Below are 27,595 nucleotides of genomic sequence, written 5' to 3' on the forward strand. Positions count from 1 at the left end.
CGCCCGGCTAGATTTTTGTATTTTTTAGTAGAGATGGGGTTTCACCGTGTTAGCCAGGATGGTCTCGATCTCCTGACCTCATGATCCACCCGTCTCGGCCTCCCAAAGTGCTGGGATTAAAATCCTCTTATGAAAATAATTTTTTTTTAAGTTTTAAGAAAAGAGTAAAATTGGGAGAGAAGCACTGCTTGGATTAGCTGTACTTCCTTTAAGTAGTATTTAGGAAGCTACAAGTTAGGTCGAGGCAGCTCAAGGCAGACATTGGAATTCAATTAAAGCCAACGAGTGGGGCCTGTGACCCCCATTTTCAAGGTAATTGCTTCTCCAGCTCCGAGTGAATGCAGCCATCGCCCTGTCATTAAGCAGGCAGCCGTCTAATCGCTGCGCCTGACAGAGCCTCACAGGGCAGGAATTACGGACAGCCGAGGCATGCTCGCACTGGGGAGCCGTGCTTCACTGCACTCCAGCGAAGGAGGCCGCTAATCTAGTCAGGGCGTTCTTTATCTCCTCCTCGAGGAGAGCAGAGAGCGAGCCTGCAGCTGAGCTGCCTCTGGGAAGCAAGGTGAAGAAGGATAACAGGGGATGCAGAGCCACCGGCTGAGCAAAAGGGCAGGCATCCTGGCCCCAGCAGGAAAGGGCAGGAGAAAGAGGGTCCCAGGAGGCTCTTGGCAGCTTCCAGTGGCTACCCCCACTGCACTGTTGGATTTGCTGCTCCGGAAGGAGACACAGCCTGGCACCCTGGTCTTGGACTTAGAGGAGGGCTTTGGGCAAGTCACTTTGTTCCTCCAAGCCTCAGTTCTTCCATCTGCCCTACTTGTTTAGTGGCTTTCTTGCTCATAGAGTTGAAAGATTCTGAGGTCGTGGCTCAGCTCAACTCAAAGAGAAATCAGATGCCTCTGGCATGGGCAGGGAGGTATCCAGTGGCATATTTATCATGAGGATTAGAGTATTCCTGGGGTCTTCCTTCCTGGTGAGAAAGGGCAGGATCCAAGGTCAGGGTGGTGTGTGTGAAAAGGGGAAGGAAAAGCAGATACAGGGAACTGGGCTCTCGAGCCAAGCCTATCTACTCCCTGCTGGACCACAGGGAACTCAGGTGTCCACCGAGGGAAAAGAGGAAGAAGACTGTCTGTCTTCTAGCTGGGGCCTGGCAAGACTTGGTTACAGTAGCCCTGTTTCTTTTACATGCTTCTTGGATAAAATTAACAGGAGGGGCTTTAGAAGGACAAGATTCCTGAGCGCGAGGAGGGAAATTTGACCCCTGGTCAGCAACTTGCAGAAGGCAGCATCTGTCTCTCCCAAGCAGATTTAAGACCCTGTAAGCTGATGTATCACCCATTTCTGGAACCCTCTTTTTAAAATTGCTGTATCATGGCCCAAGGTCTTTGGACTGGAAAGTGGAGGAGGTCTCATCTGCTTACCCACTGACAATTTGGTCTTCATTCCCTTGGAAATTAACAGTAGGGGAGATGTCACAGAGCATTGACTTGATTTTTTTTTTTTTTTTTTGAGACGGAGTCTCGCTCTGTTCGCCGGGGCTGGAGTGCAGTGGCCGGATCTCAGCTCACTGCAAGCTCCACCTCCCGAGTACGCCATTCTCCTGCCTCAGCCTCCCGAGTAGCTGGGACTACAGGCGCCCACCACCTCGTCCGGCTAGTTTTTTGTATTTTTTAGTAGAGACGGGGTTTCACCATTTTAGCCAGGATGGTCTCGATCTCCCGACCTCGTGATCCGCCCGTCTCGGCCTCCCAAAGTGCTGGGATTACAGGCTTGAGCCACCGCGCCCGGCCTTGATTTTTTTTTTTTAAGTGGGAGGGAGGGGAGGAAGAGGGAGGTTGTAGCTAGTCACAGAATACACAGGGTATTTTGAAGCCATACCTAAGGTTCTTGCACTCACTCCAAGATGTGGATGAGCTGCATTCAATTGACTGAATTTTGTATGAGGGAAAGGATGGCCAAGAGAATGTGCCTTAGGATCCGTCTTTCAGCCAGGCAGCTGTGGTGGAGGGAGGTAATGCCGAATTTGAGTCTGGGCTCTGGTTGCTGCTGGCTTCATGGAGCTGTTCAGCCTCCCGAGCCTGTTTGCTATCTCTGAAGTGGGGATCACAAGGGTTGTTGTGAGCACTAAAAGCTATTACTAACCCCAGAAGCTCAATGTGCACGGAGCTATGGTGCCCACTGAGTGATGTGAAAGAGAAGGAGCAGTCGGAGGCCGGAGCTGTTCTCGCTGTCATTGGAGAGCAGGAAGTGTTCATTTTATGCAGTCGGGACTCGGTCTTTGCCTCCTCTGGTGGGAGCCCTTGGCATGTCTTGGCTCTGGAAATGCTTAGACAACTTCACTAAGTTCAACCCAAATTGTGAACCTGAGAAACGCAGCATTAAGTTACCTAGCGAAGGCCTAAGGCGTGATGTGCATAATCCAGTTACACATACTCTGCAAGCAAGATCTTCCCTTCAACCTCTCCTGGAAGTGACCGCACCTTCTGAGCCAGGCCACAGGCGCTTATCACTTGTGTGGAGTACATATTCGTTGTCCTGTTTATGCTCTGGCAGGAAATGTTCAAGGAGGGAAAAGTGAACGCCCATGTATGGGCTTGGTTCCAGGCTCCTAGCCCCTCTTTGGGGTTAGGGGTGCAAGAGGGAATTATTGACTTCCTTTCATATTGTGGATGGAGAAGTTCCCATATTGGAAGGAATGGTATAAGCTGGAGACAGGCGTTCTCTGATGGTGGAATTGATTCCATTTCTCTGCCGTGGGGAAAGCTACCCAGTTGCAAACAGTATCAGCCTCCCACTCAGACATCACTGTGTTTGAGCACATTGTGCTCTGAAGCCAACAGACGTGTTGCAGGGGATAGGAATACAGCCTGAGGATAGCTGTGCCCGCCTGCCTGCGGAGGTGCGGAGCTGTGAGAAGGACGGGGGTCAGGCGGGGCGTTGCCTGCTGGCCCCTGGACCTGTCAGGGAAAAATCCTCGCTTCACTTTCTGTTGTACCCAAGATTGTTGTTAGCAGACCCTCCGTCTGACAAGCCCTGGCATCTGCTCTCGCACCGAGGAAGGAGCCTTGGAGTTTGCCTCTCCTGTCCCTGCTTCCCAGAGTCTGCTGGGCCGGTCCTCGCTGTGCCTTCAGACCACCCCAAGGAGACCTCGAGGGAGTTTCTGGCTCTTTGCAGCAGGTTGCCCTTGCACTCGGAAATGAGGAACGCTTCAGTTTTGCATGGGAGATTCCTTTTCTCTTTTGCGAAGAGGACGCTCTTACCTGACAACACTAAGGCAGAAAACCAGCCTCTCAGCCTCGGAAGCTTAACAGCGTTGAAAGCCACTGCCTGCCAAACAGCCGCTGCTGCCTTTGTTCCAGGTTTCTGACGTTGGTTCTCTGGTTCATGTCTTGGGCAAGCAGGACACCTCCTGACCCCATTGATGCTTCCTGTCCCAACTAACTGTTCTGGCTGCATCTAATTGGCCTTGGAGGGAAGGCGTGGAGCTGAGAGGCGGTTGGCACCTGTGGACACCGTTTCTCAGCCTCTTCATATACCTTTTCCAAAATTTTCACTAATTTACCTAGAAGACACGGACTAAGCAAACGTGCTAGGCACTGTTGGAGGTGCTAGGATGGAGAAGACACAGTTTCTGCTTCTGGAACTCACAGGTTGCCAAGCAGTGCAGAAAGGCAAAAGGAACAGTTGTCACCTGGGATCTGTCCATTTGCTAAGACTGAGCACCTACTCCATTTTTACCTGTAATTACACATGTGATCCTTGCACAACACAGAGAGGTCGGCTGACTTGTCCAGGGACTCATAGCTGATAAAGGGTAGAGCTGGAAGTCCACCTTATTCTGCCTGGCTCCATTGTCTGAGCTGTTAGAGCTGGTACAACAGAGAAATCCATTCTGACCTGAGGTGGGAGGGCATCCAGAGGAGACAGCCTTTGAACTGGGCAAAGCTGAGCCTAGAGGGTTGGGTAGGAGAAGAGACCTTTCCTGGTAAGATAAGAGTCAGGGTGCGTGGAGCTATTCAACTCCATCTTTCCTTGGGTACAAATGTTCAATGCACATTTTCTCTAGAAACAGACTTGTTCGTGAAAGGAGTTAGCTGTGTCTACAGGCAGCAAAGCTACTTCTTTGAAGCCTTCCTTCCCCTCCTCTTCCTTGTCTCTTCCTCGAGGGATCTTATTGACTCTGCACTATAAAATGCGGATTAAATACCTCAGCCCTTGCTTTCTGGGATTTTACTAAATAGTTACCACCAGCAGAATTAACAGGCCTACTAACAATTGGTCTAAACAAAGGGGCCCTACTGGAGACTCACTTTAAAACCAGGTATCCAGATAAAGTTGTATTGTCCAACCACACCAGGGAATACTAGGTAGCCATTAAAAAGGTCAAGAAAATTTCTTCAGAACATTCCTAAATTAAAATCAAGCTGTATAGCAGTATGGTTCACAAGAGTCCATTTCTGTATAAATACATTTGAAATGTGTAGATTTTCATAAATAAAAACCTAGGCAGATTTAATAGTAGAATCTTCCGAGGGTAGGATTGAAGGGTAATGAAAAAAACTTTTTAATGTCTACTTATTTTTAGTATTTTCTTAAAATGAGCATGTATTAGTTTTGTAATAAGATATAAAAAATTACATTTTCTTAAAAAAGAAAAAGTGGAGGAGCTCAGAGTAAGCTCCCATCCTAGAGGAGCTGGAGTTTCTTAGCTGGGAGGGGTTGGATCTCTGCATTGGACTCTGTGATGCTGGCTCCAGAGGCCCCATAGCTTTGTGTCAGCCATAGTGTCTCAGTGCAGATGTGGGGTCAGACCACCCTGGGACCGTGCACATGAACTGCCTAGCAACAGACATCACAGAAGTGCTCTGACAGCTTTGAGAGATGGCTGCAGTGCCAGCCTTTCACCCAGAACTGACAAAGGGAGCCCTCTGGGGCCAGGAAAGCCATGGCTACTGTGGCTGCCATTAACTTTGGGATGAGGCCAGGTGGGCAGTTTGCAGCTTAGCTGGGGGAGAGTGGGGCCCTTTATCCATAACCTGAAATACTTACTGCCTCCTCCTGCGGGAGCCGTGGGTCTTCGCTGTGTTCTGTTATCTGTTTGCAATTACCAGAAAACCATCTCATATTGACAGGCGAGCTCCCTTAGTAAGGCGTGAGATCTGGAAGCTTCTCAGATCTATTCTGTATGGCACTCTCCACCAACCCCTCTTGCTTTGGGGATCTTGTTAGGAACAAACATTCTTAGGATGAGGGGTGGTGGTTGACAGATTTACTAGTGGTAGATTTGGCCAATTACTAGCTACCTACTCCAGCCCCCTAAGCATCTATTAAATAGGCACAACCCCTCCCTTCCCAGGTGGTTAGAAGGTGCCCAGGCATTCATTCAGGCATCCAGTAAGTGTTAGTTTTCTTCTCTTGCACAAGTTGAGAAGAAAGATGTGTGCATAGGTGAATACCAGTAGTGGAGAAGAAGTTGGGTGTGGCGAAGGGAGAGGAAAGAGAAGCCCCTGAGGCTAGTATTGAGTGGGGAAGCTGGGCCTCTGGAGCCAGGGCAGCCGAGGCCTTGACTGGGGAGGAGACAGAGAGAATTGCATTGTTGTTGTTGATAATACTGACTTGCTGCATGGCAAGTTTTTAGAAGGGTTCAGGAATCCATTTAAAACTCTTTGTAAATGTTAGCTGCTGCCATGAGGCTTAGTAGCTGTGTGCCGTGAGCTGCTGCAAACATTATCTTACAATAATCCTCTGGGGTCTGCTGCTTTCCCCCTTTACAGATGAGGAAATTTGAGGTCCAAGACTTGAGGTAACCTGCCCCAGGCCACACAGCTAGGAAGTGCCAGAGCTGGGATTCCAATCCTGGTCTGTCTAGTTCCAAAGCCTCCACTCTTCCAGTTACCCCGTTCTCCACTGATGCTCTCATTCCACTGGCCTCCAGCTCATCTGGCTCTGGGGCCTTTGCTGTGATGACCTGTCCTGCCCCTGCTCTGTAAGGCAGGCTTGGAGTTCCTAAGAAATAAGGAGACTTCCCCAGAGTCCAGCCTCAGGGTAGGAGATGCCGACAGCTAATGCTGAAGGCATGTATGCATGAGCAAACACTGCCAGGGCTGTGAGCTTAAAAATGGATCCTTCTCTACTCAGAGGGAACCCCATGACTCTGTGGTTTTTTGATGCATGCATTATTTATCTCAGGCTTGGAAACAAATATTGAGAAATTCTTCCTGAAACTGGGGTACAACGGGTTGGGGGGTGCTTGAAGACATAAATCTTTACATTGCAGTCTATTAACAGACTTCCTTCAGCGAGACATTCATGTGGACTGAGCTGGGGGCAAAGGTTTTGGGGGTGCTACCCCCTACCACCCACCCAATGAAGGAGCAAGAGGAATGGGAAGAGCCACTCCCCCCTTCCTCCTGAGGTGGCCACACCTCCCCTGCCCTCCCCAGCTCAGCTGTACTCACCACTGACTTCATTGCAGCAGCAGCAGCTCCAGGCGCAGCACCTCTCCCATGCCACACACGGCCCCCCGGTCCAGTTGCCACCCCACCCGTCAGGTCTCCAGCCTCCAGGAATACCCCCAGTGACAGGGAGCAGCTCCGGGCTGCTGGCATTGGGCGCCCTGGGCAGCCAGGCCCATCTGACGGTGAAGGATGAGAAGAACCACCATGAACTCGATCACAGAGGTGCGGCTGGGCTGGGGCAGAGGGTGAGGTGGGGCAAGGCTGGGCATGGGCACTCATAGGCCTCACAGTGAGTGGACCCAGCAGGTGCTGTCACCCTAGGACCAGGAGTTACCAAGGATTTGGAGCCATCTGTTGAATACTTGGTGCATGGAAGCCAGCGCCATCTGCATCCCATGCACCTTTTCCTAATCCTTGGTGTAGACCTGGTATTTCCTGTCCTAAAAACCCTGTCTGTTCATCTGGAGCTCCCTCCCATCTTCCTACGACACCTAATGCCTGGCCTGCAGGGGCCAGCCCCAGTCCACCCCTTCAGGATGCCTTCCTGGTCAGACTGGGGGCCTTTTTCAAGTTCTCATAAGAGTTTAAGAATTGGGATGCCAAGGCTAAGTCCTTGTTACTGTCCTCTTACATTCTACCCCTGGAAAATGTCTTGTGCTTACCATGATCATTAGTTCCCTAGGACAGGGGCCAGGTTCTTGGGTGTTTTCCTTACATCTACATCTCACCAATGCAAAAACCTGGGAAAGGTGCACAGTCAGTGCTCAGGTAAAGGTTTGTTAGCTGGCTGCCTGTAAGTGGGAGTAGTGTACACCCCAGCAAGAGATCACATTGACTTGGAGTCAGAACTTGTTCCCCGACCCTCTGTGAGCCCTTACCATGAGGACCCAGGAAGCTGCACCGAGCGTGGCCTCAAGAGTGGTTCATTGGATCAGAAAAGAGAAACGCCTGGCTCCCTGGGAGGCTCTTTTCAAAAACTGGTGCCAAATGCACTCTGCCCTTAGATACGGTATTTACCAGGGCACGTAGCCAACACCTTCTGAGCACTGGGGACCTGGAATGTCACCATCCTGCCTTGGCCCAGGCCACAGGGTGGTAGCCGGTCCCGAGAACTGGAGGCTACATTTTTTTGTCTCACAGTGGGATGGTCCTTTTGGCAGAAGAAGAGGGACCTCTCCACAGCAGACAGGAGAACTGGGGAGCTAGTGCTTAGCTGGGAAGATTATCAGAGGCTTCAGCTTTTAGGGGTATCCTGACAAAGAGTCAGAGAATGGTGTTAATTTCAAAAACAAAATTAAAGAAACCACTCGTAAATTCCTTTTTTTTTTTTTTTTTTTTACAATAAAGTTCTTAACTCCCAGGTCCTGCTGGTATTTTGTATGACATGATCCTTCCCAAGCTTAAGACCCCTAGTCTGCTAAAGAGTAAACTTGGTGCCCTTTGGCATGACAGGGAGAACTGGCTCAAAGGCCTCCCTTCCCCACCCTGGGGACTGGAGGGGTGGGGGCAGCACTGGAATTTGGGTGGCGAATTTCCAAACCAAGAAACGCCACCTAATGGCCCTACCTTGGCTGATCCACGGAGACAGCGATCCAGGCCTTCTGCCCATTTTAAAACCAGTGCACTGGCAAATCACAAAAGCCAGCTGGACTTAGACTGACCTTTTTCCTTTCTTTTTTGTGTTTTTGTCTTGGGGTGCCTGACCTTCCTCCTGTCCTGGCCTTCCTTTCCCAAAGAGAGAGAATCCAGTGCGGTAAGTGTTGGCACTCTGGAACCCGGAGGGGTGTTTGGGTGCTGGGAGGAGGTGGGACTTGGGGCTCCCAGAATCGTGGGCCTGAGACCAGTCAGTTGGTGTCCAAAGCTGGCTTCCGGGTTCCCGGTTCTGCTCTGTGGGTTGAAACTGGGGGTTTTGTTGTTTGTTTACTCTTGCCGAGCTAGGAGCCCTGGCTTCAGTGCTGATGTCTTAGTCCAGAGCCAGTGGTGGTAGTGGCAGGGTGAGGGGTAGTTACTGTAATAAAATGGGAGCTGCTGTCGTCACCTGTTGAGAGTGACCTTCAGTTGTGGAAGCCCTTCATCTCTCCAGGCTTTAGGTCTGCCATTTGTCAAATGAAGAGCTTGGGCAAAATGAGCTCTAACTCCCTTTCATATGAGAAGTGATACTCTGAGAGGTCAGCTGACCAGCCCTGGGTCTTCCATTGCAAGGGGCTTTGTAGAGTCTCTGGGCTAAACCCAGGTCTAAGGACCGAGGTGTCCCATGTTGAGGGCCAAGGTTCTTACCCACCCCCCCAGCTAGGGTGCCTCTGTATCATCTTGCATCCACCTCATTCCCTTCAAACGCCTGCAGTTTCTCCCTGCTCTGGGCTTTCACTCGATTTAAGAAAGTGCTAGCAGGCGAGCATTAAGGCCAGGCCGCCTGTGTGTCTGCCAGCTCTGAGATTTGTTGTAAATCTTTCTGATCACACTGAGGCTCCGAGGTTCTGTTTCAAGTGAATAAGCCTTCTGAATAAGCGCAGTGGAGTCTGGATAAAAAAAATCCTCCAGCGATTAGCAAAGCTATTTTATTCCTCATCGCCGTCCTTGTATCTGGGGCCATCTAATCTGTTAGGATGGCTTTGGTTATTACCTCGTGTTAAGTAGGACTTGGAAGGTCAGGCAGTTAACTAACCATCTAGACAGCAGCTTCCTTGGGCAGCTCTCTCCAGTCCAACCCTCCTTCCCTTCCTGGCCCTCCCCCAACCCAGGCTGACTTTTTAAACCTCCCATTGACAGTGAGGCTGGCGTCGCCTCTTACCCGGCCTACATGCTCAGAAATCCAGGACCACATTTGGGCTGAGGAATTGCTAGGTACCTAAAAGAGGAGTCATTGAAGCTGAAAATCCATGTTCACTGCCTCTGTACTGATCCTCTAACAGTGGCATTTTTGGAGAGGCAGTTTGCTTAGATAGAAGGAGGACTGGATTGGACATTTTAAGGCTGAGGTCTGGTCCCAGCTTTATGAGACCCTGAGTAGTTCTCTTGGCCTCTCAGAGCCTCAGTTTCCTTATCTATACCATGGGAATAATTCCTGCTTGGCCAACCTCTCAGCTTTGTTTAGGAAGACCCATGATAACTTGACTGAGGATCCAGATTACCTGGCTAGCAGGGACCCACTGCAGTGGAACTGGAGGGGGAGTGGGAAGGCCAGCACTCTCTAAAGAGCATGAGTCTTTACCTCATCCTCATCCCTGTTGGCTTGTGGCTTTGTGCCTCATCTGTGAGAGTTTTCTGCTAAAAGACCCTCTCTGGGAACCCCCAAGAGCTGGGCTCTTTACCATGCTCACTGAGGTTCAGGCGTGGCACACATGGGCCACAGGAAACTCCAATGGGAATGAATCAAGATGCTGGGCAGAGGCAGCAGTGGGCAGCTCAGGGCTGAGGCTGTGCGCATGGCATGTGGTGTGGTGACGGTGTCAGGGGCGGTGTAGACTGAAATAATCAGGCTTTGGAAACCAGGTTGTCAACAGATGAGGCCTACGGCAGGAAGGACAAGGCTGTGTCAGAGTGGGAGGGGGGATGGGGGAGGGGCTGGAAGCTGTCCCAGAGGGGTTAGTCTGGAGTCCAATTAGAGGCAGCTTCATTCATATTTCCTTGCCTAGCCGAAGCAATAAAAAAATACTTAGTTTTTTGGCCGCCTGCCAGCCAGAGGCGGGCTGGATCGATGCCGCTAAATGCCTGACATGACTCTCCGGTAGCGGCGAGGGTTTTCAGCCTGACTGCATGAGAAGAAAGAGCTCGCTGTTCTCCGGAGCCGAGCACCGGGTCGCAAGGAGAAACACGAGCAGCCGCACGCCCCCTCCCCTGCCCGCCCGCCCGCAAGGGGCAGCCAGTGCGAGGGGCTGGAAGCATTTCTGCTTAGCACAGGGTGGCCGCCACCGTCAGAGGAAATGAAATGAAATGACGGTGATTTTTCTGCCGGCGATTGCAGCAGCTAATTGAATTGCGGCTGTGCGCGCGTCGCCGCCGCTCCTGCACGGCTGTGGGGAAGGTTGAGCTGCAGTTCCATTATAACCTCCATTTTTTCTTCAAGGCTTGATAACTCTGCCATTTTAATTTGCTTCAGGCAGAAACTTGGCAGGGAAGGGCTGCCCAGAAACCGGCTTAGGAAAGGAAATTAAGTTCTGAGGCTGGTTGCCGCACTGTTCCCACCAAATACTGCCCAGCTCTGTTCCCTCCAAGTGGCCCTTGCCCCTGAGCCACCCTTGGCCTCTGAGAAAGTGGAGAAGAGAAGTGAAGCCTCATTCCACTTGTCTTCTGATGTTCTTCTCTTCTGAACAGATGTCCCTCTGTGTCTCCATGTGACCTCCTGTGTTGCATGGGGCCTGGGACCCGGGATGGCCTGTCCTTTTCTTCCAGCTCCGTCATAACTGGACCATAGCTGCCTTGGAGGGCAGGGATTGTGTCTCGCTCTTTCTGCCACTCCTGGCCTGGAGCACCAGACCTGACCCCGGGCAGCTGCTTGGAAATTGGTGGGTGGGTGAAGGTAAAGTTTGGGCTCTTAGGAAGGAGTAAACCTCACCAATATTGTAGAGGGGCATTGGTCCTGATGTTATTCTCTGGACACAGAGGTTTGCTGGCAGGTGCCTTGCCAGCAGCACTTCCCTCCCTGCTCCCCAGCTCGGTGGTAACAGCCACATGGTGATTTCTGACCACTATCAACCCCCAGGACTGCTCCGTCATCTTCCCTCTTCCCAGGCCTCCCATCCCAAAGGCTTCTCATCCTCATTTGCTTTATAGTTGAGGGAGAACTCATGAAAATTTGAGGTTCCCTTTGTGCCATCTTCTGCTAGGGGAGCTTGGGCACATTTGCCAACCTCTCGGGGTCTCCACTTGGTAATGGCTACAGAGGCGGTGACTGTCCCTGCCCTTGTGCCTTTTCCTGTCTCTGTCAGAGGGGAAGGCTTCATGACGTGGCATTTTTGTTTTTTCACAACCCTGGTGTTTCTCCAGAGTTGCTGACAGCCTTGCCGTGGAGGCGGGGGTGTTCACACCGAATGCTCGGCTGCTCATCTCCACTGGGAAGTTGGTGGCTGCCTGACACCCTCCTTCCCTATCAATCTCCCCATTCCTGTCGGGCTCAGCAAATGAAGTATTGCTCATGGCCCCTGCCTGTCAGCTCGGATCCGTCTTGCAAGACTCAGTGCAAATTCCATTTACCCCTCCTTTGAGCAAATGAGTGCGGCAGGTTCGAGATGGGTGGTGAACGAGACCCAGGTGACCCTCGCCCTCACGGAGTGTAGTCTCACAGGCCAGAAGGCAGACGGCTCACTGCGGGGTTAATTATTTAATAGCAGTGCAGAGCTGCAAAAGAGAATTGGGGGTGCTCCCAGGGCATCTCCCCGGGAACTCAGTCTGGGGAGTGGGGAGGGCTTCCCTGGCAAGGCTCTGATGGAGCCACGATCTGCAGGGTAGAGAGGAGTTCAGCTTCTCTTTCCTCCTCTGACCTCCCTGTCACCTGCATTTAGCAGTGTGTGGATGTGTGAGTTGTTACATACAGCAGAGAGTTTTAACCCCAAACCCTCTTCTTCCTTCCAGAATAACTCTGTGTCACCCTCGGAAAGCCTCCGGGCCAGTGAAAAGCACCGGGGCTCTGCGGACTACAGCATGGAAGCCAAGAAGCGGAAGGCGGAGGAGAAGGACAGCTTGAGCCGATATGTACGTCCGAGGGGCCGTGGCGCCACTGGGGTTTCTGTTGGGTAGGGCAGGGGGTGTCTGCAGGGCCCAAGCTATGGCCAGGGTCCCCTTATGGCTGGCAGTGAGTCAGAGCAGCACAGGTGGCAATAGGCGGCCTCATTGAGGAGGGCAGGGTGGGGACGGGGCTAGGGTGAAGTTCACACACTGTGAGCGTGTGAGCCACTCTAGGGCGAAGGTGGACAGGGAGGTCGTCCTGGCCTTCATGGGGTCTCTTCCCACAGATGGGCCAACAACCCCATGCTGCTGTCACGGTGCTGCCAGAATCCCACTTGGCTCTAAGGAGCTGCTCCCGACGCCCCGCAAAATGTGGACCCTACAGTCCTCTCAGTCGGCCCCAGGCATGCACTCACTTGGCCACCCAGTCATGTCTTTTATTAGCCTTTTAATGGGATGCCCCCAGCACATGAGACCCTAGTGGAAGCATGGCTGTTGTGTTTCCCCTGTGCCAGGCTGTGCAGGGCTGAGAGCTGGGACAGAGGGAAGGGGAGGATATGATGCAGGGCCTCCGCAGTCTTGCACCCAGCCCTCTTCAGCTACATGGCTGCTGTGTGGCTTCGGGCACATTGCACACCCAAAGGGCACTCAGCTGTGTTTCTGGGAGAGAAGGCAAGTCACTATCCCACACGGAGCAGGGGGAATGACCAGGTGAGAGCAGCACACTGACTATGAAGGATGGTGAATGTAAAACCAGCTGGGAAGAAGCTTCTGGCTTCAGAGAGAAGCAGAAAGGCAGGCTGTGGGGGCAGGGGCTTAGAACTGTTATGATGGTGGGTGTCAGTGTGGCTGCCCAGTGGGCACAGGAGTGGAGTAACCTAGGGGCTGGGCTATAGGGGACAGCCTCACAAGGAGACCGTGTTGAGCTGGAGTGGAGCCTGTGGAAGGGCAGGGCTGGAGTAGAAAGCATGGACTTTGGAGTTTGGCCTGGCGTCAGGTCCTGGCCAGTAGAAGGATAGGGTGGTTTGGTCCCAGTCGGGTGGGGAAAGTGTGGCCTCTTACCATTTGGCTTCTCCCTTGGCTGCAGGACAGTGATGGGGACAAGAGTGATGATCTGGTGGTGGATGTTTCCAATGAGGTATGGGCAGGCCTGGTCACAAGGGGGCTCTTGGTTTGGGATTATTCCTCCCCAGGGTGGGATCTGTTCTGTCTGTTCTAATATTGCTGGCAGCCTGAGCAGGGAGACAAGGCCTCCAGTCTTGGGGTCTCAGGGGGTCAAGAGGAGCAGGGCAGGGCTTTGCTGCATGGTGTCCAGGCATTTATGGGCCCGGAGGGCCTCCTGCAATGTGTCTCCAGAGAGACACCCCCAAAGATCCCAGATAGGGGCCATCTTCTATTCCCCGTGAGTGATCCTCCATCCCCCCAGGGGCTCAGCCTCAGGGGCCTGAGGAGGAGGAGCTGGAGAGCATCTACACTCGGCCAAACCCAGGCAGGCTGATTGAAGTCCTGAACTTGTGTTTGACATTGGGCAGATCACCCTTCCACCCTCCCCAGGCCTCAGTCGGACCAGATGGTTAAGAGTTAGTTTCCCCTCACTGTGGGACCCCCAGTCTTTGAGCCAAGCTCTTCTTCCCACACCCATGCCCTCTCCCTTCCTACTCCCAGAGCAGGGAAGCCTCAAGGCTGGCTGTTGCTTTCAGTGCATCTCTGCATCGCTTGTGTTTTCAGGACCCCGCAACGCCCCGGGTCAGCCCGGCACACTCCCCTCCTGAAAATGGGCTGGACAAGGCCCGTAGCCTGAAAAAGGATGCCCCCACCAGCCCCGCCTCGGTGGCCTCCTCCAGTAGCACACCTTCCTCCAAGACCAAAGACCTTGGTCATGTATGTGGGGTCTGGGTGGAAGAGGGTGGAAAGGGAGCGGCAGGGACCAGAGCTGGGGTGGTGCCAATTGGCGGGCAGAGGGGTGGAGTGGAAGAAGCTGGATGGGTGATTGGCCCAGGTTTACCTCCTGTGCCCGCTGGGCCTGTGCTAATGAGTTAACATTTTCTGAGCCTTGGTTGCTACATCTGTAAAATAGGAGTGATCACCCTAGTCCCTGCCAAACAAGGTCGGGTAAGGATTGAGAGGCTGTTCGGCAGAAGCTTCCTACGGGGCTGGCTCTGGGCTTCATGTTGGGACGGGCACCAGTTGTGCCTGGCTCCTAGGAGAATGGAAGCCTCACGGCCTCCCTTGTTGTGCATCTCCCCTCTTCAGAACGACAAATCCTCTACCCCTGGGCTCAAGTCCAACACACCAACCCCAAGGAACGACGCCCCAACTCCAGGCACCAGCACGACCCCAGGGCTCAGGTCGATGCCGGGGAAACCTCCGGGCATGGACCCGATAGGTATAATGGGTAGGCACCATGGGCTGGGTTGATCTGATTGGGGGGAGGGGGTCTGCCCCTGGCCAGGGCAGGAGTCACACACACCCATGGGATAGAGCACAGGCAGTGTCTCCCAGGGCCTGCCCTTGGGGACTTCACGGTCAGATTTGAGGAGGAGGTGACACCAGGGTTTCTGGGGCCCCTGCTGGGCCAGACATATGAAAACAGCATCAGACAGGTCAGGGCTCCCAAGATCTGTTCCCACCCCTGTCATTAGTCCAGTGAGGCTCTATGCAAGCCCATTTGGACCTCCATATCCTGCTCTGTAAAAACAGGTGGGTGCATCTGCCAAGCTCTAAGTTTCTTTGGCTCTGAAGGCAGGGATCCCAGTTGGGTGGGTTCGGTCTGAGAGGAGTGCCTGGAGCAGGCAGCTTAAGAATGCAGGGAGGGTTGTTGCTGGGTGAGGTGGCCGTGGCTATGTCCCAATCACCCTTAGGCCCACCTCCCTGATGCTCACCCCCTCGCAGCCTCGGCTCTGCGCACGCCCATCTCCATCACCAGCTCCTATGCTGCGCCCTTCGCCATGATGAGCCACCACGAGATGAACGGCTCCCTCACCAGTCCTGGCGCCTACGCCAGCCTGCACAACATCCCACCCCAGATGAGTGCCGCCGCCGCTGCTGCAGCCGCTGCTTACGGCCGATCGCCAATGGTGAGCTTTGGAGCTGTACGTAGACCTTTTGGCTCCTTTCTTGGGGACTGGGCGCGGTGTGGGGAGCTGGTGGGGGTTGGAGGGGTGCTCTCCACGTGCCAAAGGGCCTGGGGGCCCCTCAGGGTCTCGAGGCCAGGCAGCTGACCCTGTAGGGAGAACGTATATTGGAAACAATTGAGACTTAGCTGGAAGGGCACACACTTTGGGGCCAGCAGACCTGGGTTCCATCCCCCACTGGCCTATGAACTGCCCTGTGACCTCACGCAAGGCAGCCTTCCTTTCAGTCTGCGAAACGGGGCTGACACCTGCCTTTCCCAGCTCTAGGGGGTGGGAATCCCAGGGCGAGTCAGGTGATGTTCATGGAGTAGGGGTCTCGTAGATGGGACTGGTTGTTACAAGACTTTCTATTGTGGTGAATGAATAATAAGAGTTAGGGGCCTGGCACGGTGGCTCAGTAATCCTAGTACTTTGGGAGGCCAAGGCGGGTGGATCACCTGAGGTCAGGAGATCGAGACTAGCCTGGCTAGCCAACATGGTGAAAGCCTGTCTCTACTAAAAATACAAAAATTAGCTGGGTGTGGTGGCAGGTGCTATTCGGGAGGTAGAGGCAGAAGAATCCCTTGAACCCGGGAGGCGGAGGTTGCAGTGAGCCAAGATTGCGCCACTGTATTCCAGCTTGGGCGACAGAGCAAGACTGCGTCTCAAAAAATAAAAAGAAAAAGAAGAGTTAGGGTTGGCGGAGAGAGGGGCCCTTTTTTAGGAGACAGTTTTCCTTTTTACCTCCTGGACCTTGGGTGGCCTCCTCTCCACTGACAGGCCCACTAGGACCACAGGAGAGGAAAGAAGTAGGGCAGGGCCAGCTCTGCTTTGCAGAACAGGGAGGATGCTGGTTCAGAGTGGGATCTACACACTGTCACCCCCTCCCTGCCAGGGGCCTTCCTGGGCCTGTGTCTCCTCTGAATCAATGGGCTCTGCTCTGCTCAGCTTGTCTCTTGGGTTATAAAGTGGCAGAGCCATGCAGGTAGGACCCCGGGTGGGTGGTGGAGGAGGCAGGGGTGGGGGTATGTGGCAACACGGCTGATGGAGGGCTGTCTTGCCTTGCTTTACAGGTTGGTTTTGACCCTCACCCCCCCATGCGGGCCACAGGCCTCCCCTCAAGCCTGGCCTCCATTCCTGGAGGAAAACCGTAAGCTTTGGCTATACTTACTGCATGCTTTGTAGGGTGGGCAGGAGAGAGCACTCTACCCCCACCTTCTAACAACACACGTCATCCCCAGAGTTTGCCCTGGTGCATGTCCCTTTGGAAAGGTATCTGTCCCTCTGGAGGCACCGAGGCCTGGTTGCAACCCCAGAAAACTATAGTCAAGCCATGCTTCTCAGCACCCACAGAAGCTCTCTCCAACAGAGGAGCCATGGGGTTAGCTAAGTACATGGCCACTGGGCTGGGAGAGAAGGAAAACTACTCACCGAGTCACCTGGGGCTGTGGTGGGCCTTGCCGACTCCTTTGGGCTCTACCTGCTGGGAAGGCCCCAGTGCCGCTGGTAGCAGGCCCTTCCCTGTCAGCAGTGCTTTCTTCCCCTGGAGGGCACACTCTCCCCGGCCCTTCACTTCCTCGGGTTGCTAGGAAACTGAAAGATTGAGCCTACAGATAATGCGGAGACACTGCCTGACACAGTCCTCTAATTGTCCACAAGAATCTAGATGCTGATTGAGAGGGCGCCCACCAGAGCCTGAAACAGCAGACAGGCCAGGCTGGCTCCCACCGACTCTGACACGGACTTTCCCCATTTGCTATTGGAGGGGCAAGCAGATCCCTTCCCTAATACCGCCGGCTCCTAAAGCAAGAGGTGGCATTTCAGCCATGCCCTTTCCAGGGTTGGCATGTTGGGGGAATGTATGGATCGTGGGAAAGGGCATTCCAGGACATCTGTGGGTTTCTGGTCTGATTTGGAGCAAGGATATATAACCGGGTATAAAAATCAAAGCTGGTCTGTTAAGCACTCTCCACCCTGGTGGAGCCCTCCCAGTACATGGGGTTACTGGATTCGAAAGGTTTCAGAGCAGAGGGGCCTGGAGGCAGGGCAACCAGTCGGGGACGGTGCAGGTGACCTGGGCCAGGCCTGTGGGAACTCTGAGGGGCCGGGGTGGATGGCAGCAGTGACGGTTCTCACCTTTTCAGAGCGTACTCATTCCATGTGAGCGCTGATGGGCAGATGCAGCCCGTGCCCTTCCCCCACGACGCCCTGGCAGGCCCCGGCATCCCGAGGCACGCCCGGCAGATTAACACACTCAGCCACGGGGAGGTGGTGTGTGCCGTGACCATCAGCAACCCCACGAGGCACGTCTACACAGGTGGCAAGGGCTGCGTGAAGATCTGGGACATCAGCCAGCCAGGCAGCAAGAGCCCCATCTCCCAGCTGGACTGCCTGGTGAGAATCCCAGGGCCGCTGCGCCTCCTCCAGCTGGTGTAGGAGGATGGGGCAGCCTGGGCCACAGGGGAGAGCCCGAGGGCCCGGCTCAGCATCGTATTGGCTGAGCAACTTTAGGCAAGCTGACTAACCTCTCTGAGCCCCAGTTGTGCCTTCTGTGTGTGGGGCTGATACTGACCTCCTGCTATTCATGGAAGATCAAAGGCTTGTGAATTTGAGGAACGGGGACAGCCAGGCAGCTGCTGGGTATAGGGGAGGCTGTAAGCAGGGCTGGTGAAGGTGCTCCGTATTGCTGGACAGGACTCTCCTGGTGCCCACGAGGGGAAGTCGGCAGCACTTAGCCCTGCCCCTTCTCCCTCCAGAACAGGGACAATTACATCCGCTCCTGCAAGCTGCTTCCTGACGGGCGCACGCTCATCGTGGGCGGCGAGGCCAGCACGCTCACCATCTGGGACCTGGCCTCGCCCACTCCCCGCATCAAGGCCGAGCTGACGTCCTCGGCTCCCGCCTGTTATGCCCTGGCCATCAGCCCTGATGCCAAAGTCTGCTTCTCCTGCTGCAGTGACGGGAACATAGCTGTCTGGGACCTGCACAACCAGACCCTGGTCAGGTGAGCCGGCAGGAGGGAGCATTAGTGCCTCGTCCTGGGGAAGTTTTTACCCATCCTGCCTGGTCTTGTTTGCTGTGACCTTGGCCTTGTCTGAGGTGCTGTGGGGTGGGCATAATCTTTGGGATGAGGGATGCACAGGTGAAAAGACAGCTCCGCCTGCCTTATGCGAGGGACAGAGGAGGGAGGGCCATTGGGCCCAGGAGCTTGGAGAGGGCTCTGGGAAGAAAGTGGAGCTAGAGCATGTCTGGGAAAGTGGAGGTCAGATTAGTGGAGCAAGCAGAGAGGCTGGGAGCAGAGGCCCAGAGACCAGACTGGGGAGACCTGACTGGGAAGCCACATCATGTGGTGGCTAGACAAGCCTCAGGACAAAACTGCTGGGTTTGAATCCTGCTCCACCATGACCTAGTGCAAGTCGCTGAACTCCTGCGGCTCAGTTTCTTCCTGTGTAAAACAGTGACAGTGGAGCATCTGCCTCTGGCTGTGCTACAGTGCAAAGGCAGACGGGGTGCCTGGCCCAGCTGACTCTTCTATACATGGGCTGTGTGTGTTATTCAGCATGTTCATGGATGGCCTCAGCCCCATAGTTCATGCAGGGTGAACAGATAGATTAAGATGGTAAATTGAGGGTGCATGGAGTGCGAGCTAAGGAACTGTGTCCTAAAGGCAGTGAGGCCCTGCATTCTCTTTATCAGTCATCTCACACGTAGCTTCCCCAGGGCCTTCCTGAGCCTCCAGCTCCACCTCCTCCAGAGGCCCACCCTGGAGGGATTCAGTCTCAGAAGCCTGGTGTGAGGTCCCCTTTTCACCCCCCATTTCCCAGGGGAGATGTCCTGGGGCAAACCCTTCTGTGGAACTGGAAAAGAGGCCAGGGCTAGCTTTGCTGCAAGCTCACTAGGGGACCATGTACATAGTGCACTCTTCTGGGCCTCAGTTTCCTCTTCTACTCAGACTGCCCCTGGGATGGCTGCCACCTGGCAGTCTGTGGTTCCCAGGGCTCACCCTCCTCCCTGCTTGGCTTTCATAGGCAGTTCCAGGGCCACACGGACGGGGCCAGCTGCATAGACATCTCCCACGATGGCACCAAACTGTGGACAGGGGGCCTGGACAACACGGTGCGCTCCTGGGACCTGCGGGAGGGCCGGCAGCTACAGCAGCATGACTTCACTTCCCAGGTGTGCGGCCCAAGACTCCTCCCTTCCCAAAGAGCAGTGTGTTCCCTCCCTCCAGGGCCCCAGTGGCTGGGTCAGGGACAAAGGGATCCTCACAGAATGGCCATTGCCAAGAGACTAGGGACCAACCTGAGCCATCTGGGAAGGCTTCTGGGAGGAAGCAGCAACGGAACAGACAGAGATGACCTTGGGGTTGGACATTTTTGGCGCAACTGTAGGAATTTGATTTCTTTCTCCGCTGCTATTGAGCACTTTGTCCTCGGCGTCCTCATTCACAAGATGGAGATAGTAGTAGCACCCTCCTAGGTCTGATGTGGGCACCTGAAATGATCCCTCTAAAAACCGTAGCCATAAACCTGACTCACAGAAGCATTCAGTAAATGCCAGCGATTATTATTTCTTATTTGCATTCCCCACTTTAATATTTTAATCTTAAATGTTTAATATTTTAGTAGGCTTTTTTTTTTTAACTCAGTTTTTTCTTAAGGGAAGACGAAAGCCACAGAGACAGAGTAACTTTGAATGCAAAATGTGGAATCACCTATAAAATGGGGATGGAAAATGACCTCCCATACTCCTGGGTTATTGGGTGGGTAGGGAGGGACCCTGAGGCTCAGAGGACCTGAGCAGCACCTTTGGGAGCAGCCCTCCTCTTGAGGGCAAAGAATGCTGAGCTCAGTCTGTCTCCCCTCCCACTGCCTGCAGATCTTCTCGCTGGGCTACTGCCCCACTGGGGAGTGGCTGGCTGTGGGCATGGAGAGCAGCAACGTGGAGGTGCTGCACCACACCAAGCCTGACAAGTACCAGCTGCACCTGCACGAGAGCTGCGTGCTCTCCCTCAAGTTCGCCTACTGCGGTGAGCCTGGGATGGGCCCAGGCCTGGTGGAGTGGGGTGGGGAGCCCAGGGCAGCCTGAGCCAACAGGACAGAAGAGGGGCCCAAAGCTTATAGAATGAACCAGGCCTCCTGACCCCTGGGCTGGTGCCCCTTCAGCACCCTTTAGTAATCTTGTTCCCCATCCTTGTTTCTCGGATGCAGATGTCACCATGAGTTATTGAACTCTCAGGACACTAGGCCAGAGCCAGTTCTTGCAGGCTTGGGGCAAAGGAACGGGACAGTAGCAGTGCAGGCAGTGCCTCTTGGTGGTTACAACCACTGGCTTTGACATCTGATAGCCTTGGATGGGAATGTCTGCTCCTCCACTGACAAGCTGTGCAGTCTTGGACATCTCACCCTCTCTGAACTCTAGTGGATTTTCCTCTCTGGTCGGGAATAGCATGGTGTTCATGGCTTTCAGGGAGCAACAGAGCTTTAACACATGTAGAGCCCTGGCTGAGTGCCTGCTTGGAGGAAGGGTGCCCACTGACTGCTGTCTTCAGCCAGGTCTCCAGACTCCCAGGGCTTGGATATTTTTGGTATTTCCCGCCGCCTTCTAGTAGTAGAATTTAGAAAGGCCAGTCAACCTTAGTGGCTTTAACAAGAGTCTTTCAGGGCAGTGTTATCACTGCAATTAACTTCAAATCCTACCTTTTCCCATCCTAGCCCCGCCCAGCCCTCCCCCTGGATTTCAAAGAAAGGCCTTCTCCAGGTATCCACGAGTCGTTTGCAAAATGCCTCTCGAAATTGAAGAGTCATACTAGTTAGCATTTCTCACTGCTTTTCTGTGGCAGCCGGTCATGTCTGGGGCTGGTCTTGGCTTTAGAGGGCAGTGAGCTACAACCTGATTATGCCTTTGCATCCCACCTGCAGGCAAGTGGTTCGTGAGCACTGGGAAAGATAACCTTCTCAACGCCTGGAGGACGCCTTACGGAGCCAGCATATTCCAGGTACTGCCCACCATCTGAGTCCTCCTCTGGGTTCCACCCAGAGTTGAAACTTGGCGGTGGTGATGGGAGTGAGGATAGCAGGAGGAAGAACAGGAGGAGCCTGGAGCCAGGATCAGAACTGCCCTGGTCCCCTCCCCACCCCTACCTGATGGGGAAGCAAGATGGGTTCTCCCAAGGACCTGGGGACTCCAGCAAGACTTACAATCTGCTACTAATGGCTTCTGACCCCCGAGGGCAAGGGCGTTTAAGCAGGGGCCTTGTCGGATTTGTTTGTCGGATTTGGAGAGCGAGGAGTAGCATAAATGTTTTTGCTCTGGGCTGGATGCTGAGCACCTGCAGGAGGTGCGCTGGGCAGCTTCCCTCCTCGAGTGAGTGAGTGTTTCCACCTCCATTCAGCACCAGCAGGGACATGGACAGGAAAGAGAGGAGGAAAGGAAGAGGCTTTTTATAATCTACCAGGATCTGGGGCCTGCCATACTGCACTTTGATGGGCACACACATGTATGCACACACACACGTGTACTCTTTCCCACACACGATCAAACTCACACTCATTTACTCATGCACACTCGGTCTCCCACACACACTTTCTTCCTCTCTCTTTCTCTCTCTTGCACGCGTGCGCGCGCGTACACACACACACACACACACACACTTGCGTTCTCTCTCACTCCCTCAGCCAACATGCCACTGTCTGGACCCAGACTGAAATGACTGGTGTCCAGCATGTCAGACCTCATTGTTAGGGTCTCTAGTTACAGCACATGCTTCAAACATCAGGTGCCAATCCTTTTCCTAACTCATCAGGCTGTGGGCCTGAGCTGCTGACGCCAGCTCCTAGCTCGGAAATGCTTCTTCCTGTTTGTAAACTCAAAGAAGCTCGTGCTAAAGCGTCCTGTTGTGATCATTATGACTTACTGTAAAGATCACGTGGGAGACTGTTGCTGAGCTTTTCCTTGTGGAAAAGCAGGTGGGAGGGGAGCTCTACCTGAAAATGCTTCATGGGTGGTTTAAAGCCTCCCCACCTCCTCTTCACTGCACTGTGCTCCAGGTTGGAGCATCAGAGAGGGGCAGAGGAGGGCGATTGTTTCCAAGAGAACTGAGATGGTGTTGAGCACTGGAAAATGAATTCCTGTCTTTTTTCTCCCCGCACCCCACGCCTTCCTGCTGCTTCTCCTCGTCTTCCTCCTCCAGTCTAAAGAATCCTCGTCTGTCTTGAGTTGTGACATTTCGGCGGATGACAAATACATTGTAACAGGCTCTGGTGACAAGAAGGCCACAGTTTATGAGGTCATCTACTAAACAAGAACTCCAGCAGGGCTGTCAAACTCTGGGAGAAACCGACTCGGCTCTGACAGGGAGACCCCCAGGCGAGGGGCCCCGAGGATGGTGGAGGATGGGCCGCAGGCAGCCGAGCGTTCGGGGCTGCGCTCCGGCCGGCTGAGAGGGCACGTGCCCCATCACGGTCTGGACTTCTGGGCCTAGATTCATGTGTCTCACAGACTCAGATGGGTTCTGCTCCTCCTCCTCTCCCCGAACAATGCTGGCAGTTGCTACAAATAGATTTATTGGAGGCTTATGGCTCCGGTTCCCCACAGACCCGCTCATGAGTCTCTTTGTTCTTCCCCTTTCTTTTGCCCTGTGCCCCACCTTGGGTCGGGGATGCTGGAGTGGACCACATTGTTGTGCTGGGGGAGGGGGTCTCTTTTTGCCAATTGTGCAGTGCACAAGATTTGTGAAAAATGTAAATAACAGACTCCTATTGCGGACTGACCAGTGGGAGAGGCCCCTTCCCACCGGAAACTCTGACCGTGTGTGTCGCCTGCTGTATTTGTAATCCACTCGTGGTGGTGGCTTTTTTTTTTTTTTAAATAAACAGATGTTCTCACCTGGAAAGAGGAGACAGGGAGAGGAACCAATTGAAGAATGAGGAGAAAAGTCTTAGATTGTGGAAAAGGCAACCAGGTTGGCCACAAGGTGCCTGCTGGAATGCCTGTGCCTCCACACGGGTCTGGGCATCTGGACTGAGCACGAGCCGGCCAGGCTGAGGGATGGAAGGCACTGAGATGGGGGCCCATTCGGGCAGACGCCTGCAGAAACAGAGCTTTCTGTGGTCTCTTGCACTCTGGCTGCCTCTTGCCCTCTCTGTGTCTCTCTTTCTTGGTCTTTCCCTCTCTCCTCCTCAGCCTGGTCTTTCTCTTTGGTGCACACTTAGTTATTGTTATGAGCAATGGAAGTTCAAAGGAACTCCCTCTCCAGCTCTTCTGAATCTTGGGACACAGCCTAAAAAGGACAAAAAGTTAGAAGACAGCATAGCAACTCAGCTCAGGGAGCTACCAGAGAAAAATAGCAACTGATGTGGGTGCTTTTTTTTTTTTTTTAATTTGAATAAAAAGAATTAGAAGTGATGTCCTTTTATAAAATGCCTTCTCCCCCTTCCTGCCTACAGCCTCTTCCTCTCCCCTTAGAGGGGGGAAAGTGTATAAACCTACAGGGTTGTGAGTCTGAAAGGAGGATCTCCCTCACCCCCACCCTGGGCAGAGCAGTGGGGGTTGGGGGGTGGGAGAGGGGGACACAGATCCTGGCACACTGTGGATATTTCTTGCAGATTGCAGTCTCTCGTGGCCCAAACAGGTTAGGTAGACTATCGCCTCTGGCAGGTGCCACCTTTTGGTACCATGTTCTGAGGTGTTAGGATTTGGGTTGTTTTTTTGTTTCTTTTTCTTTTGGTCTTTTTTTCTTATTCTTCTTTTAAAGAAAAGCTAAAGGCCGCTGTGAGTCCTGGTGGCGGGCTCTCCATGGATGTAGCATATCGAAGATAATTTTTATACCGCATTTTTATGGATTATTTTGTAATGCGTGATTCCGTCTGCTGAGGAGGAGGGAGGGGCTCCAGGGAACGCCACCCACCTTCAGTGAGGTTGCTCCCCAGCTGAGCGCACCGGGCATGGGATGTGGAGGCTGGCGCCACACCCTGTGCCTCTCCAAGGCTGGGCGCGTGGGGCATCCAGAATCTCTCTGGGTCTCAGATGTCCATCTGCCACCTCTTGCTAAGGCTCTAGCCAGAAGGGAGGGTGAGGGTAGAAGAAAGTTATTCCTGAAGAAAAAAAGAATGGAAAGTCATTGTACTGAACTGTTTTTATATTTTTAAAAGTTACTATTTAAAGGTTGGTTTGATTGTTGCGTCTTAATTGCCTCTCCCCCCAGTTTGTCAGTCCCCCCCGCAAGAAAACAGCCAGGCCAGTGTCGCTCTCACATTCTGGAGCCTGGGCCATTTCCCGTCCATGTGAGCTCTTCTTATCTCACAGCATTCCCATGCGCTGCTCCCCCCGCCCCCCAGACACCCAACAGCGCAGCGGGGTTTTCACAATCTCACACTGCATCACCTCCCATCCAAGCGCCAGGGAGGGTGTGGGGTAGGAGCTAAGACTTCCTCTGGACAGATGGGCAGGGCAGAGTTCACTGAGGGGAAGGAAGACCACAGGTTAACACCAAAGTATTGTACAGCTGTCAATGCAAAACTTTTTTGGAAAAAAATTAAATGTAATGAACTTGAAGCGAAACTGCAAAGTGTCTGTGAGCATCTGGACCCTGGAAACGTGCACCATTTTATTTTAAACTTAACATATTTAGGTGGGACAAGGAGATCTTCGATCTCTAGGTCACAAAGGCGTGTTTTTGGATGATTCAGAAGGAAGCATTTGCAGAAGGGGCAGACCCAGAAATGCAGGTCATTGTCCCCAGGGAGGGAGTTGGGGGCTGGGAGGGAAGAGGAGAATGCTGGTGCCCATTCCCAGGGGCAGTACCCAGGTGCTTGGATTTCATGCACCCATTAGCAAAAGCTCTCAGGGCACTGGAGATTAACATGATTTCCAACTCCTTATTTTGTCAAAGTCATTCTCAATCAGCACAATTGCCTGCTGTCATTTCATACAAGAAAGGGAATCTAACATTAAAAAAAAAAAGAGGAATGACAATCTCAGCATAAAGCCCAGTCTTTATGACTAGAAAGGACAGCTGGCCTCTCTCCACACAGAGGGGTCATTTAGCTGGGGAGGGAGGTCCTCTCAGGCTTACGGAGGAGACAATGCCAGCAGGTAGAAGGGACCGGACTGAAGCTGCAGTGGGTTACAGCTCTGCCTCAACTGGTTGCAGAGGTGTGAGGAAAACAGTGCACCTTGGACCATACCTTTCTCGTGTGTCCATCTCTGGGCAATGCAAGAGGGCTGGGGGGCTGGGAGCAGACTCTGGCCAGAATAAGACTCTGTTTGTCAAGAGCATGAGGTTACCCATGGGCGCCAAGATCAGGGTGGAATTGGGGCTTGCAGGCCCTGGTTTGGGAGAAGAGGAAAATGTCCCTCAGGGAATACTCACCCTCCAGGCTTATCCTACTAGAAAGCAAGACCAGTGTTACTCTTTGAGGAGAGATTGGACCTCTGCAAGGCTGTTCACTGAGATTTCCTGGGCACAGTCAAGGATGGAGAGATGACCAAGATTCAGTCCCTGCCATAGAAGCTCACAGTTGAAGATGAGGGAGATGATACAGCCTCTTCCTTCATTTGACCTGTGTTCCCACTGCTGCTCTCCTTAATGCCAGCACACTGTGCCTCCCCTGCACTGAACCTCACTGCACATGCTTCCTCCTGCTGCCTCTCCCCACCCACCACCCCTCCATTTCTTTCCACCCAACCCTGGCTGGCAGCACAAACCACATCTGGGAGCTGGTTAGAAATCTAGAATGAGCGCCCTCAGTCCTACCGAAGCAGAATCTGCATTTTCCCACGCTGCCGCGATTCCTGTGCACATCAGTATTTGGGAAGCATTCCAGTCTAAGAGAAGGGGCCCACTCCATGGTAAAGCTATTCCCATCCGTAATCCCCCCACGTTACCCCTTTTTTACTTAACAGGGTGACAGGAGGCCTTTTTGCCATTTTTCTAGCCTTTCTTTGTCACCCTCTAAGGGTTCCTTTCCTCTTATGCAGAAATCCAGGCTTGTAGCAACCATAACATTGACTACATGGTCCCTGCACCTATTTGCTTGTTTCTTCCCACCTAGACTAGCTTCCCTGGAGGGCAGTGCACAGGACCTCATCAGCCCAGGGCAGTGCTAGTGAATGATGAGCTTTCACCAGTTTGAGATTATCCTAATTCACAGTGTCTGGCGTGATACCCAGGGCATCGGATGCTCAGTAACCAGAGCCCAGAGAAGTGAAATGATGTCTGGAGTGTTTTCAATTCTATTGTGCTGTTTTTGCTCAAAGCAAGATATGTTTTTTTAAAAAATGGAGGACCATAGTTGTCAGAGGCCAGGTTTAATGGTTTTAGTTCCCATCAAATTATAAACAAATGGGCTGGGCACGGTGGCTTGTTCCTGTAATCCCAGCACTTTGGGAGGCTGAGGCGGGCAGATCACCTGAGGTCAGGGGTTTGAGACCAGCCTGGCCAACATGGTGAAACCCCATCTCTACTAAAAATATGAAAATTAGCTGGGCCTGGTGGCAGGCGCCTGTAATCCCAGCTACTCAGGAGGCTGATGCAGGATAATCGCTTGAACTCGGGAGACAGAGGTTGCAGTGAGCCCAGATCATGCCATTGTACTCCAGTCTAGGCGACAGAGCGCGACCGTCTCAAAAAAAATGTTTGGGTCATCTCTGGCAAGAGCTGAAAAAGCCACCCTTTCTAGCTTCCCTCTGAGTCACAGCACTGTTCCGTGCCCCTAGGTGGCCCCAACCCCAGCGTGGGCAGTAATTATGTAACTTGTAGGGTCTCTGAGAAGGTATGGAGACACAGAGATCTGGATGCTGGAGTGAGAAGAGTCCTTAGCAAACCTGCTGAATGTTAGGTACTGGCTGTCAAATAGCCCATGATGATACAAGTGTAATTTTTTCCCCAATAACGTATTCAGTGTTTACAAATGAGCATCATTTTTAATATAAAGCAAACAAATCTGAATTTTTTAAAAAAATGTATGATTAATGGAGCGTTTTTAAACATTATACCAAAATTGGACCTTTTATATTTGAAGAGACATCTATACTAAACCCAGTTTTATAGATGGGGCAATTAAGTCCCAGAGAGGGCAAGTGACTTACCGTGAGCAAGTGACTTACCATGACTCACAGAGTCCAAGCCAACATCATGGTGAAACACATCCCCCTCCCCTAAACCCTTAGCACACTCAGTTGGAGGATGGAAAGCTAGGAGGGAGCTGCCCAGCTTATAGGACTCGATGTTGCTTGGAGGATAAATATCCAGGGAATGAGTCTTCCTGCTGCTCTACCAACAGGACTGGTAAGGAAATGACTCATGGAAAGGAGATGGCCCAGAACAGTCATGGAAACCAGCCTCCTGCCTCAAGAACCTCC

At 53.0% G+C, this 27,595-nt stretch overlaps 1 protein-coding gene across 12 annotated transcripts in view; it reads left to right on the forward strand.

Moving 5' to 3' along the window:
- Positions 1-24,793, forward strand: part of TLE3 (transducin-like enhancer of split 3) — a 49,597-nt gene extending 24,804 nt beyond the window's left edge. For 3 of the 12 annotated variants that reach the window (XM_011940304.1, XM_011940305.1, XM_011940301.1), the window contains 14 exons: positions 6,473-6,677; positions 8,192-8,208; positions 12,027-12,146; positions 13,207-13,257; positions 13,848-14,000; positions 14,373-14,514; positions 15,012-15,211; positions 16,306-16,382; positions 17,377-17,626; positions 17,989-18,236; positions 19,261-19,408; positions 20,111-20,261; positions 21,154-21,230; positions 22,425-24,793. In XM_011940304.1, the coding sequence (XP_011795694.1) occupies positions 6,473-6,677; positions 8,192-8,208; positions 12,027-12,146; positions 13,207-13,257; positions 13,848-14,000; positions 14,373-14,514; positions 15,012-15,211; positions 16,306-16,382; positions 17,377-17,626; positions 17,989-18,236; positions 19,261-19,408; positions 20,111-20,261; positions 21,154-21,230; positions 22,425-22,532 (1,947 nt within the window). In that variant the 3' untranslated portion in view covers positions 22,533-24,793. Of the gene's footprint in view, positions 1-6,472; positions 6,678-8,191; positions 8,209-11,991; positions 12,147-13,206; positions 13,258-13,847; positions 14,001-14,372; positions 14,515-15,011; positions 15,212-16,305; positions 16,383-17,376; positions 17,627-17,988; positions 18,237-19,260; positions 19,409-20,110; positions 20,262-21,153; positions 21,231-22,424 lie in introns of all 12 variants that reach the window. The other 9 variants (XM_011940306.1, XM_011940302.1, XM_011940310.1 and 6 more) reach the window with 6 other exon arrangements.
- The last annotated feature ends 2,802 nt before the right edge of the window (positions 24,794-27,595 follow it).

The sequence above is a fragment of the Colobus angolensis genome, unplaced genomic scaffold (assembly GCF_000951035.1).
Source record: "Colobus angolensis palliatus isolate OR3802 unplaced genomic scaffold, Cang.pa_1.0 Scaffold19, whole genome shotgun sequence".
NCBI classification, from domain to species: domain Eukaryota; kingdom Metazoa; phylum Chordata; class Mammalia; order Primates; family Cercopithecidae; genus Colobus; species Colobus angolensis.